Consider the following 14,283-nt stretch of genomic DNA (forward strand, 5'->3'; position numbering starts at 1 on the left):
AGTTCACTTCAGCGCTACCATGCCAGTCTGAACTCTGTTTCAGTCACGTAATGGGGCTCCCGAGTAGCACAGCGGCCTAATGCACTGCATCTCAGTGCAAGAGGCGTCTCTATAGTACCTGGTTTGAATCCAGGCTGTATCACATCCGGACGTGATTAGGAGTCTCATAGGGCTGTGCACAATTGGCCCAGCGTTGTCTGGGTTTGGCCGGAGTAGTCAGTCATTGTAAATAATTATTTGTTCTTAACTGACTTTCCTAGTTAAATAAAGGTTAAATAAAAATGTTTTTTTTTAAATGCATGTCTTGTGTGTGTGTGTCTTTGTGAAACTGTGTGTGTGTGTGTGTGTGTGTGTGTGTGTGTGTGTGTGTGTGTGTGTGTGTGTGTGTGTGTGTGTGTGTGTGTGTGTGTGTGTGTGTTCACAAAGAGTATTACTCAAGAATAAATGAAGGAGTTCCTGATTTCATATTGTACAAGTTTAACAGGTTGTGACTGTGAAGTATCCTTGGCTGTGTCTTAAACGGCACCCTATACCTTAAATTGTGCACTTCATTTGACCCTAGCCCTACCACCTGGTCAAAGGTAGTGCACTATATAGGGAATAGGGTGCTATTTCTGACACTTCTAATCTGCTGTTGTCTTTTATCACTCACTACATAATACTTCCTGGTTCCACCTCTTATTACATTTCACTAACATCTAAGACTGTAGCTTTAGTTCCTGGAGATATATCTACAAGCCTATCAGGTTTTAGCTTTAGTTCCTGGATATATATCTACAAGCCTATCAGGTTTTAGCTTTAGTTCCTGGAGATATATCTACAAGCCTATCAGGTTTTAGCTTTAGTTCCTGGATATATATCTACAAGCCTATCAGGTTTTAGCTTTAGTTCCTGGATATATATCTACAAGCCTATCAGGTTTTAGCTTTAGTTCCTGGATATATATCTACAAGCCTATCAGGTTTTAGCTTTAGTTCCTGGATATATATCTACAAGCCTATCAGGTTTTAGCTTTAGTTCCTGGAGATATATCTACAAGCCTATCAGGTTTTAGCTTTAGTTCCTGGATATATATCTACAAGCCTATCAGGTTTTAGCTTTAGTTCCTGGATATATATCTACAAGCCTATCAGGTTTTAGCTTTAGTTCCTGGAGATATATCTACAAGCCTATCAGGTTTTATCCTGGAGCACTGTGTTTTATCACATGCCTTATAACAGTTATCCTGGCTTCACCACTGTATTTCACACAGTATAACACAATAAAAATATCTGACTGCAAGTGTGCTGCAGCTGGCCAGGTATGCAGGTTTACTGTAGATAGTGTAGCAGATGACCAGGTATGCAGGTTTCCTGTAGATAGTGTAGCAGCTGGTCAGGTATGCAGGTTTACTGTAGAAAGTGTAGCAGCTGGCCAGGTATGCAGGTTTGCTGTAGATAGTGTAGCAGCTGGCCAGGTATGCAGGTTTGCTGTAGATAGTGTAGCAGCTGGTCAGGTATGCAGGTTTACTGTAGATAGTGTAGCAGCTGGTCAGGTATGCAGGTTTACTGTAGATAGTGTAGCAGCTGGCCAGGTATGCAGGTTTACTGTAGATAGTGTAGCAGCTGGTCAGGTATGCAGGTTTACTGTAGATAGTGTAGCAGATGACCAGGTATGCAGGTTTGCTGTAGATAGTGTAGCAGCTGGCCAGGTATGCCGGTTTACTGTAGATAGTGTAGCAGCTGGTCAGGTATGCAGGTTTACTGTAGATAGTGTAGCAGCTGGCCAGGTATGCAGGTTTGCTGTAGATAGTGTAGCAGCTGGTCAGGTATGCAGGTTTACTGTAGATAGTGTAGCAGCTGGCCAGGTATGCAGGTTTACTGTAGATAGTGTAGCAGCTGTCCAGGTATGCAGGTTTACTGTAGATAGTGAAGCAGCTGGTCAGGTATGCAGGTTTACTGTAGATAGTGTAGCAGCTGGCCAGGTATGCAGGTTTGCTGTAGATAGTGTAGCAGCTGGCCAGGTATGCAGGTTTACTGTAGATAGTGTAGCAGCTGGTCAGGTATGCAGGTTTACTGTAGATAGTGTAGCAGCTGGCCAGGTATGCAGGTTTGCTGTAGATAGTGTAGCAGCTGGTCAGGTATGCAGGTTTACTGTAGATAGTGTAGCAGCTGACCAGGTATGCAGGTTTATTGTAGATAGTGTAGCAGCTGGCCAGGTATGCAGGTTTACTGTAGATAGTGAAGCAGCTGGTCAGGTATGCAGGTTTACTGTAGATAGTGTAGCAGCTGGCCAGGTATGCAGGTTTACTGTAGATAGTGTAGCAGCTGGTCAGGTATGCAGGTTTCCTGTAGATAGTATGTAGCTCTACTAAACAGACCCTCTCTAATTGGGGGTCACACACACAGAACACACACACAGTGGCTCTGTGTGTGTGTGTGTGTGTGTGTATGTGTCCATGCGTTTACGTCTGTGGGATCTGTCTGTCTGCTTCTCTCCCAGTTTCCTCTCTTCTCTCAGCAGTGGCTCTCTGTGTGTGTGTGTGTGTGTGTCTCTCCAAAGCCCTTCCCCCTACATCCTTCCTGACCTGGACTTCTCAGTGGAAACAGATGCCTGACATCCTAACACCATCACACAACAGACAGGATGAAACAAGCTAAATATCACAATGAGTGAATGAGATAAAAACTCAACTACAAGGCAATGGTCAACATGGAAGGTATTCATTGATGTGAGCTGCATTTGTGCCTTTATATGTATAAACTAAAGCAGTTCCCTCTATGGTGGAATACAGCTCTGTGTCAGTACAGGAAGTCGTTTATGGTCTGTCTGACCCCATTGCCTCTCCCACCAATAGGTAAAGGATGTTTCCTGTTACCTTAAATAATAATAGACCTCAGAGGTATAGATGTTAGAGGCAGGACTCTCTCCATTAAAACATCTCATTTATTATAAATACAGATAAAACAATGTGACATTCCACACACACACCCACAGACGCCCACAGACACACACACACGCCCACAGACGCCCACAGACACACACACACAGACAGGGAGTGAGGAGGGAGGGAGGGAGGGAGGGAGGGGGAAAGAGGAGGAGGGGAGGCCTGGTGAGTGACGGGGCTTGTCAGGGAGCAGCTTTGATGTTGTCCATTCCACTATAGGCTGAGTCCTGTAGAGGTCAGAGGCTACGAGGTCGCCCATGTCTCCCAAGAGGGTTCAGGCTGGAGGGAAGGAGGGAGGGAGGGGGGGGGGGAGTTACGGAAAAGAGGGGTGTGCATGAAAGGATATGGGCGGGTTGCGGAGGAGGTGTGGAGAGGGGTTTGGTGAGGGATGCAACAGGAAGAAAACACAATGCTTAGAAAAGTCCTTAAAGTCCCATCAGAAGTGTGTAAATGAAGTTGCCCTGAAAGGAGAGCAGAGGGCTCCTTCATTACGTGGCTGGAAGGACAGATGGGGCTGAAACCCTGTCTGTGTCCCTAATGAGCCCTGGTCAAAATATGACACTATGAGTACAGGCCCTAATCTACAAAGATTAATAGTGCCCAGAGTTGTTCCTCCCCCGTGTGATCAGGAAACACTCTGGGTCCTACAGATCATAGGTGGGTCCCAATAACACTCAGGGTCCTACAGATCATAGGTGGGTCCCAATAACCCTCTGGTCCTACAGATCATAGGTGGGTCCCAATAACACTGGTCCTACAGATCATAGGTGGGTCCCAATAACACTCTGGTCCTACAGATCATAGGTGGGTCCCAATAACACTCTGGTCCTACAGATCATAGGTGGGTCCCAATAACACTCTGGTCCTACAGATCATAGGTGGGTCCCAATAACACTCTGGTCCTACAGATCATAGGTGGGTCCCAATAACTCTGGTCCTACAGATGATAGGTAAGTCCCAATGACATCTCCTTTCTCCTGAAGTGTGCACTCTTTCACTACTTCCCACAATGTAAAAGCATCGGATTGGTGGAGCCATGGGCTAGTGGGAGATTCCAACATATTTCTTCAATTCAGTGAAGGGAAGTAAACAAGTACACACTTCGGTAGGAAGGAGAGATAATTGGGACGTAAAGCCAAGAAAGAGAAACTCACACCGCCACAGAAGCCATATTTTTTTTTTATTGTGCTGAAACAAGGCTGTGAATATCTATTAAGATAAGTTGGGTTTGTTTTGTATATCAAACAAGCAATTTGGATGTGTAATTGAAGACAGCGATACTAGGTGGATAGAGAGGAAGCGATACAAGTTAGATAGAAAACATGACGTTTCTACTGAGGGAGACGCCTCTTCCCGCCTCTCCCCTCCACAGATTAATATAACTACGTAACATTGCATAATGTCAGAAAATGTTCTTTAAAATAAAAAATGACATGTCCAGTCTTACCTAGTGGTGACTAAGAGGCAGAGAAGAACAGTCTTATAAAATTTATCCCCCGACAAAAATAAACTATATATATATATAAAAATGTTACGATGTTCTCCCTGTTCTCTTTCGTCACCTGAGTTTTACTAAGCAGATATTTAAGCTCGCGTCACAAATTGCACCCTATTCCCTATATAGCGGACTAGTCCCCGTAAATGCTCCGGTCAAAAGTAGTGCACACCCTGGTCAAAAAGAGTGCTCTAATATAGGGAATAGGGTGCCATTTGGGAGCAGGTTTAGTTTGAAAATGAGGTAACAGTAGGCCCTTTTCTTGGAGGTAGTAATGTGTATTGGGACTGTTCTAGAACGGGATCATCTTCATTAAGACTCAAGAGCTCAAAGCACATCAACAAAACAGTGGTTTCCATAGTTACACATTGACACCAACATGAGGTAAAACATCCCAAAATAAAAAATAAAAAAACATTGTTTCAATTCTTTTTTTTTTTTTATATACTCTTACACTTTAGAACTCGAGTACATATTTATGAAATATAGTCCAATGATCTTGGAGCTCCAACATTGGAACGTCATTACCTCCTATGATATAATAAGTGTCAGCTATGAGCACCACAGTGTTTAGCCCTTTTTGGAAATGTTTTTTTATTTTTATTATCTCTTATAGCTTTTCATGCTGATGATGGACAGTCTGGCGATGGCTGCGTCTCAAAACATTACTAGCCGTCACATACTTGCTTCCCCCCAACTGTCCTTGTTTCCTCAATTCCTCTCAAAGTTCATTGGTAAGAGAAGTTCTCGAGAGGAGGAACCGTAGATCCACACCTCCAATGAGATTTGAGAAGAATTACGGAAACATGGAAGCAGTAAGCAAGGATTTGATGGCTTGTGACGTATTTAGACAAAGCCATTGTTCTTCTCAGCTGTGAAGTCTATCTGTTTCTAAGCCGTGCTTTTCAAAGCTACAACATGTGATCGCCAACTCACACAGGTAGGCCTACGAAGCCGTTTCAAAACCAAGACAGCTGTCAAACTGCATCAACATAAAGTATAGGCATACTTTGGCTTCACCTCATCAACAATAGGTGGGTTCTTGATCAACCTACGTTCTCTGTTTTGATTGTTATGTACCTGAGAGTTATCAAGAGTTGTTATCACAGATGAACCCACCCAATGATACAGTTCGAGGAACATTCTGGACAGTAATAGTGTGTGAAGAAACTAATGCTGCCTTCCTCGGAAAATAGGAAACTCTGAAGTCTGCATCTGACTGAGAAACTCGGAAGTCTCCGACTGAGAAACTCGGAAGTCTCCGACTGAGAAACTCGGAAGTCTCCGACTGAGAAACTCAGAAGTATTTGACTGAGAAACTCGGAAGTATCCGCCTGAGAAACTCGGAAGTATTCGACTGAGAAACTTGGAAGTATTCGACTGAGAAACTCGGAAGTCTCTGACTGAGAAACTCGGAAGTTTCTGACTGAGAAACTCGGAAGTCTCCGACTGAGAAAATCTGAAGTCTCCTACTGAGAAACTCGGAAGTATTTGACTGAGAAACTCGGAAGTATTCGACTGAGAAACACGGAAGTTTCTGACTGAGAAACTCGGAAGTCTCTGACTGAGAAACTCGGAAGTCTCTGACTGAGAAACTCGGAAGTATACGACTGTGAAACTTTGGGTACAAAGATGTTCCCTAAGTTTGTGCCCACACGTATTTCTGACTCGGAAACTCAAAATGAACGGTTGTTGTTAGCACGATTCCGGGACCTTTCCTATTCCGTAATTTTTCCCCAGTCAATATAATTCAGAGAGCACATGAAAGCAGCTTAAAACTGACTGATGTTAAGTTTGAATTGCAGCTTGCAGGCCTGTGTGAGTGGAGAGGGCATGTTGGGTTGTTTGGCTAACTCTCTGAGGCTCTCTACCTCAGGCCTGTGTGAGTGGAGAGGGCATGTTGGGTTGTTTGGCTAACTCTCTGAGGCTCTCTACCTCAGGCCTGTGTGAGTGGAGAGGGCATGTTGGGTTGTTTGGCTAACTCTCTGAGGCTCTCTACCTCAGGCCTGTGTGAGTGGAGAGGGCATGTTGGGTTGTTTGGCTAACTCTCTGAGGCTCCCTACCTCAGGCCTGTGTGAGTGGAGAGGGCATGTTGGGTTGTTTGGCTAACTCTCTGAGGCTCTCTACCTCAGGCCTGTGTGAGTGGAGAGGGCATGTTGGGTTGTTTGGCTAACTCTCTGAGGCTCTCTACCTCAGGCCTGTGTGAGTGGAGAGGGCATGTTGGGTTGTTTGGCTAACTCTCTGAGGCTCTCTACCTCAGGCCCGTATGAGAATATACCATGTTAACATTTAAAAGTTGTAATCCATCACTACTTAAGAAGCATTTTCATATACATCTGGTTGAACCATAACAACAAGAAAAAGAAAATCACGTGTCGTAAAGTACACAAAATATCTAATCAAGTATATCAATATCTACTAATTAAAAAAAAAAAAAATCCATGAATACAATATACAAAACCCAAACATATATTTTTCAAAACCTGAAAATCTTCAAGATTATTTTTTGAAGGCTATTTCTTCCGCAGGGTGAAGTCAACATTTTTCTTGGTTCAGAAGTTTTGAAAACTGTTACAAAAATACTTTTGAGTAAGGGATCTTTTGCAGTCCTAATATCGATAGATTTCATCATACATTATCAAAACTCATACTGAATGAAAGAAACCCGGCAAAAATCATTCCTTTTCAAGACTGGAGGTAGGTATTTGTCAATCGATTATAAGTCCATTTTTATCAGTTTGTTTGAGGTACATAAATGTATATGAATAGTACATAGTTCAGAAAAAAATAACAAAAAATAAAAGAATTCAGAGCAAAAACAAACAAAAACAATAATATCGGTAGTGTCATACAAGCACTTGATCCTTAATAAAAACCATTGAGTAAATCAGAAAAACAAATATATTCAAGTTAACAGTTTGTCAAACAGAAGTCCCAGTTGAGGAGAGGGAAAGGTGGGTGTCTTGTTAGGACTTAGATACACAACACTCATGGTAATGTAAATAGATACACAACACTAATGTTAATGTGAAATAAAGACACCACAGTACTTCTTCCATTAGCTGCTTATGAGTTCTACATAGGAAATATAAAAAAAACTCCTGATTTCAGTAAATTACCTGTCAGACTTACACAGAACATGTCTGTTCCACTGTGAGACACAAGACAACAACTTTTATAACAAGTTAGCTCGTTGACACACACACACACACTGCCATCCCATGCGTTGTTGTGTGTAGTAATACTATGTAGTACTGTGTAGTACTATGTAGTACTATTTAGTACTGTGTAGTACTGTGTACTACTATTTAGTACTGTGTGGTACTGTGCAGTACTGTGTAGCAGGGAAGTGTACATTCCTTGAGCTTGGAGTTTTCAGGTTGTTGCGGTGGAAATCGGAGGTAGTTTGAAATGGTGAGGAGATATTGCATCAGCATCAGACCACAAAGTGCCGACATGTCTTCGGAATTCTTAGAATACCTGAAGTAAGGATTATCAGGGTTCTAGAATACCTGAAGGATTATCAGGGTTCTAGAATACCTGAAGGATTATCAGGATTCTAGAATACCTGAAGGATTATCAGGGTTCTAGAATACCTGAAGGATTATCAGGGTTCTAGAATACCTGAAGTTATCAGGGTTCTAGAATACCTGAAGGATTATCAGGGTTCTAGAATACCTGAAGGATTATCAGGGTTCTAGAATACCTGAAGGATTATCAGGGTTGTAGAATACCTGAAGTAAGGATCATCAGGGTTCTGGTTCTAGAATTCCTGAGTCATCCTATCTCACACTGCCACTAAAGGTGCAGGTAAAACATGAGGTAAATTGTATGTTTTTTTTGTTATTATGGTTTTGTTTGTTTGTTCTTAAGGTTTGTTTTGTTAAGGCAGACCAGGTTAGTGTGAAAAAAAGAGAGCATTTCCTTATCAAAAATAGTATCAATGGAATCCATGGTTTTAAAGCAATGTTGTGAATAAGAAGAAACATAAAATGACAAACATACAGTATGTGTGTGTGTGTGTGTGTGTGTGTGTGTGTGTGTGTGTGTGTGTGTGTGTGTGTGTGTGTGTGTGTGTGTGTGTGTTGGGTGTATGTATGTATGTATGCATGTATGTACAGTGGGGGAAAAAAGTATTTGATCCCCTGCTGATTTTGTACGTTTGCCCACTGACAAAGAAATGATCAGTCTATAATTTTAATGGTAGGTTTATTTGAACAGTGAGAGACAGAATAACAACAAAAAAATCCTGAAAAACGCATGTCAAAAATGTTACAAAATGATTTGCATTTTAAGGAGGGAAATAAGTATTTGACCACTCTGCAAAACATGACTTTGTACTTGGTGGCAAAACCCTTGTTGGCAATCACAGAGGTCAGACGTTTCTTGTAGTTGGCCACCAGGTTTGCACACATCTCAGGAGGGATTTTGTCCCACTCCTCTTTGCAGATCTTCTCCAAGTCATTAAGGTTTCGAGGCTGACGTTTGGCAACTCGAACCTTCAGCTCCCTCCACAGATTTTCTATGGGATTAAGGTCTGGAGACTGGCTAGGCCACTCCAGGACCTTAATGTGCTTCTTCTTGAGCCACTCCATTGTTGCCTTGGTCGTGTGTTTTGGGTCATTGTCATGCTGGAATACCCATCCATGACCCATTTTCAATGCCCTGGCTGAGGGAAGGAGGTTCTCACCCAAGATTTGACGGTACATGGCCCCGTCCATCGTCCCTTTGATGCGGTGAAGTTGTCCTGTCCCCTTAGCAGAAAAACACCCCCAAAGCATAATGTTTCCACCTCCATGTTTGATGGTGGAGATGGTGTTCTTGGGGTCATAGGCAGCATTCCTCCTCCTCCAAACACGGCGAGTTGAGTTGATGCCAAAGAGCTCCATTTTGGTCTCATCTGACCACAACACTTTCACCAGTTGTCCTCTGAGTCATTCAGATGTTCATTGGCAAACTTCAGTTGGGCATGTATATGTTTTCTTGAGCAGGGGGACCTTGCGGGCGCTGCAGGATTTCAGTCCTTCACGGCGTAGTGTGTTACCAATTGTTTTCTTGGTGACTATGGTCCCAGCTGCCTTGAGATCATTGACAAGATCCTCCCGTGTAGTTCTGGGCTGATTCCTCACCGTTCTCATGATCATTGCAACTCCACGAGGTGAGATCTTGGGGGATATTGACAGTTCTTTTGTGTTTCTTCCATTTGCGAATAATCGCACCAAATGTTGTCACCTTCTCACCAAGCTGCTTGACGATGGCCTTGTAGCCCATTCCAGCCTTGTGTAGGTCTACAAACTTGTCCCTGACATCCTTGGAGAGCTCTTTGGTCTTGGCCATGGTGGAGAGTTTGGAATCTGATTGATTGATTGCTTCTGTGGACAGGTGTCTTATACATGTAACAAGCTGAGATTAGGAGCACTCCCTTTAAGAGTGTGCTCCTAATCTCAGCTCATTACCTGTATAAAAGACACCTGGGAGACAGAAATCTTTCTGATTGAGAGGGGGTCAAATACTTATTTCCCTCATTAAAATGCTAATCAATTTATAACATTTGTGACATGCGTTTTTCTGGATTTTTTTGTTGTTATTCTGTCTCTCACTGTTCAAATAAACCTACCATTAAAATTATAGACTGGTCCTTTCTTTGTCAGTGGGCAAACGTACAAAATCAGCAGGGGATCAAATACTTTCCCCCACTGTATGTATGTCTCTATCTATGTATGTATGTATGTATGTATGTATGTATGTATGTATGTATGTATGTATGTATGTATGTATGATGTATGTATGTATGTATGTATGTATGTATGTATGTATGTATGTATGTATGTATGTATGTATGTATGATGTCTGTATGTATGTATGTATGTATGATGTATGTATGTATGTATGTATGTATGATGTCTGTATGGATGTATGATGTATGTATGTATGATGTCTGTATGTGTGTGAGTAGGTTAATCAGATGACATTGATAAGAAGTGATATTTAAGGGGATTGATCATGGAAATAGAACTAAGACAATATCTTAAAATCATCTCTCAATCCACAGAAATGAAATGAGTCCACCAAAGACAGGGAGACTGCGGCAGACCTCAGGTAAATGCTGGATTAAATACGGTTGTTTTCTAACTGAAAACCAGCCGCAGTACAGCCAAGTTGGTATTGAAGCATTGCAATGTTAAAGCTCTCTGTTAAATTTATACTTGTAAAAACGAACTGGATAATCAAGATGTCGATGATGAGAACTGTGACTATCAACTCATTGTTTCCTAATAGAGAAAACAATAAAGTACATTATTTATAAGAGCCCTGTAAAACCAATAATATCATATTACCTCCATTAAGATCGTTCCATCAACTTCACCATAATAAACATTAAAGCTGAGTTCTTCTCTTTGTTGTGTGGTTATAATTATCACAATGTAAAATGATAATTATCACAATATAAATGATAATTATCACAATATAAAATGATAATTATCACAATGTAAAATGCTAATTACCACAATATAAAATGATAATTATCACAATATAAAATGATAATTATCACAATATAAAATGATAATTACCACAATATAAAATGATAATTATCACAATATAAAATGATAATTATCACAATATAAAATGGATAATTATCACAATATTAAATGATAATTACCACAATATAAAATGATAATTATCACAATATAAAATGGATAATTATCACAATATAAAATGATAATTATCACAATGTAAAATGATAATTACCACAATGTAAAATGATAATTATCACAATGTAAAATGATAATTGTCACAATATAAAATGATAATTGTCACAATATAAAATGATAATTGTCACAATATAAAATGATAATTATCACAATATAAAATGGATAATTATCACAATATAAAATGATAATTACCACAATATAAAATTATAATTATCACAATATAAAATGATAATTATCACAATATAAAATGGATAATTATCACAATATAAAATGATAATTATCACAATGTAAAATGATAATTACCACAATATAAAATGATAATTATCACAATATAATATGATAATTATCCCAATATAAAATGATAATTGTCACAATATAAAATGATAATTATCACAATGTAAAATGATAATTATCACAATATAAAATGATAATTGTCACAATATAATATGATAATTATCACAATATAAAATGATAATTGTCACAATATAAAATGATAATTATCACAGTATAAATGATAATTGTCACAATATAAATGATAATTATCACAATATAAATGATAATTGTCACAATATAAAATGCTAATTATCACAATATAAAATGATAATTATCACAATATAAATGCTAATTGTCACAATATAAAATGCTAAAGCAAAAGCAGGTGAAAAAGGTTCTTGGTTAAAGAGACTAACTGGCAGTAAAACGCATATGATGAAAAAACGACATACCTGCTAATATCCAACAACCTCAACTGAGGAATTCATCAATTAAAAAGGTGTGATTTTAGCAAGTTAAAGAAGCCAATTTGTTATATATATATAAAAAAAAAGCAATTCCACGGTAGATTAAAAACATGATAGATTAAAATAACCTGACTTGTCTCCCTGTGTTTGGTGGTCCGACACGGGACTCGGCGGAGGGAGGGTCTGTGTGTGTGTTCTAGACCTCTGTTGTATTGAAACAGCAGCCATATGGTCGCAATTTCTGAATGCCAATAACAGACGTTTCTATCTCTCCCTCAAAGAAAGACAGCCTGGAGAATCAGTGGACAATGACAGGGGAGGAGGGGAGTAGAACCTGCAGCGGTACAACCCCAGAACCTCTGTCCTTACAGCAGATAAAACATTACTGTTGTTGTAAAGAGGTACAGCAGATCTTTGTTGTCATATTTAGTGTTTCGGGGTTTTTTTTGCGGCTCATGCTCTGTGTGTTCATCTCAGAATCAAAACAAACAAACAAAAAAACCCCCAAAGAAATAAACCCAAACAAAAGTGTGAAATGAAAACAGTACGATATGAGAGTGGACAGAGGTCATGGGTCAGCGTCCTTAGTAAGTGGTGAAGGCAGTGGTTCCCCAGGAGGAAGAACTGCTACAAGGAAGTAAGAGGTCAAATGATGTTGTTCTTTAATCCTCCTCTCCAGACTCCTCCTCTTCCTCCTCTTCTTCTTCTCCTTCTTCCTGCAGGGGCAACACAATGACCCGGTCAGTTTCACACTTTTCAACAGAACACTGCTCCTTCTAATGAAGGACAAAAGCTAAAATGGGTTATACTACATTGTCTTATGAGCAACCTTTATGTAAGGCTGGCCTAACAAAATGAAACTGACAAGACATGATTTCATCATATAGTAACATAACACCATAGCAGAGCATCAAGACTTGTTGGAGCATGAAACTACATGAAAGAGACAGACAAATACAAGGTTAGTTCAGATTCCTGAATGAACAGGTTTTGCTACAGGAGTTGAACTCCTTTTGATATACAACATATCACCAGAAAGCACTTCCTGGAAAGCACTCGTTTCCACCCCCACCCCCCTAACAAAGTGTTGAGTGCATAGTTTCACAGACTCTCTTAACAAGCTTACACAAGAACACTATAGCGGGTGTTTCCAACTTCAAAAAAGTCTTCCAAGATGACCGACCAGCGACCACCATGGAACAGGGAGAAAACCCCCTCCATCCCTGCCTCCCTCGCTTTTCAGATTGAAATGGATTTTCATTTTCCACATGGCTTCCATTTTATTCGGGGGGAGCCTAACTGACACAATTTATAACCCTCTTCCTTTCCCAGGCTGCGGCTGAGGATGTGTCCCAAATGGCACCCTATTCACCTCATAGGGCCCCCATAGACTCTGGTCTAAAGTAGTACACTATGAAGGGAATAGGATGCCGTTTGGGACCAGAGTCTGAGGCAGTATTCCCATTCAGCAGAGAGAGAGACAGAGAGAGACGAAAGCTTGTCTGCATTACAGGACCCCAACTCCCTCCCTCCCTCCCTCCCTCCCTCCCTCCCTCCCTCCCTCCCTCCCTCCCTCCCTCCCTCCCTCCCTCCCTCCCTCTCCATTCATTACTTCTGCTGTGAAGGGTCCACTAACCACTACCATGTGACACAGCCAGGAGAACCAATGAGAGTGGACGGAGAGGAAGGAAGGAAGAAGGAGGAAGGAGCTAGGAGCTACTGAAGTTTGGACATTTATAAACTATTAGTGATTAACAGGGGGGCTAAACTAGAGAGGTGTTAGTGATTAACAGGGGGGCTAAACTAGAGAGGTGTTAGTGGTTAACAGGGGGGCTAAACTAGAGAGGTGTTAGTGATTAACAGGGGGGCTAAACTAGAGAGGTGTTAGTGATTAACAGGGGGCTAAACTAGAGAGGTGTTAGTGGTTAACAGGGGGCTAAACTAGAGAGGTGTTAGTGGTTAACAGGGGGCTAAACTAGAGAGGTGTTAGTGATTAACAGGGGGGCTAAACTAGAGAGGTGTTAGTGGTTAACAGGGGGGCTAAACTAGAGAGGTGTTAGTGGTTAACAGGGGGGCTAAACTAGAGAGGTGTTAGTGATTAACAGGGGGGCTAAACTAGAGAGGTGTTAGTGATTAACAGGGGGGCTAAACTAGAGAGGTGTTAGTGGTTAACAGGGGGGCTAAACTAGAGAGGTGTTAGTGATTAACAGGGGGGGCTAAACTAGAGAGGTGTTAGTGATTAACAGGGGGGCTAAACTAGAGAGGTGTTAGTGGTTAACAGGGGGACTAAACTAGAGAGGTGTTAGTGGTTAACAGGGGGGCTAAACTAGAGAGGTGTTAGTGATTAACAGGGGGGCTAAACTAGAGAGGCATTAGTGATTAACAGGGGGGCTAAACTAGAGAGGTGTT

The 14,283-nt window shown here is 40.9% G+C and overlaps 1 protein-coding gene and 1 long non-coding RNA gene across 4 annotated transcripts in view; both read right to left on the reverse strand.

The window, feature by feature from the left end:
- Positions 1-4,635: 4,635 nt before the first annotated feature.
- Positions 4,636-8,533, reverse strand: LOC106595037 (uncharacterized). 3 transcript variants are annotated; one of them, XR_006760186.1, is made up of 2 exons: positions 8,072-8,533; positions 4,636-7,933 (listed from the first exon to the last, which is right to left on the reverse strand). It is a non-coding gene; the product is annotated as an uncharacterized lncRNA (long non-coding RNA). The 3 variants fall into 3 exon arrangements; XR_006760185.1 differs by having other exon boundaries at positions 4,636-7,989; XR_006760187.1 differs by lacking the exon at positions 8,072-8,533 and adding an exon at positions 7,990-8,051.
- Positions 8,534-11,254: 2,721 nt separating this feature from the next.
- hmga2 (high mobility group AT-hook 2) overlaps positions 11,255-14,283 on the reverse strand; it is an 87,826-nt gene continuing 84,797 nt past the window's right edge. The window contains exon 5 of the mRNA XM_045700163.1: positions 11,255-12,590. Coding sequence (XP_045556119.1) covers positions 12,537-12,590 — 54 coding nt within the window. The 3' untranslated portion in view covers positions 11,255-12,536. The remainder of the gene's footprint in view (positions 12,591-14,283) is intronic.

The sequence above is a fragment of the Salmo salar genome, chromosome ssa17 (genome assembly GCF_905237065.1).
Source record: "Salmo salar chromosome ssa17, Ssal_v3.1, whole genome shotgun sequence".
Classification (NCBI taxonomy): domain Eukaryota; kingdom Metazoa; phylum Chordata; class Actinopteri; order Salmoniformes; family Salmonidae; genus Salmo; species Salmo salar.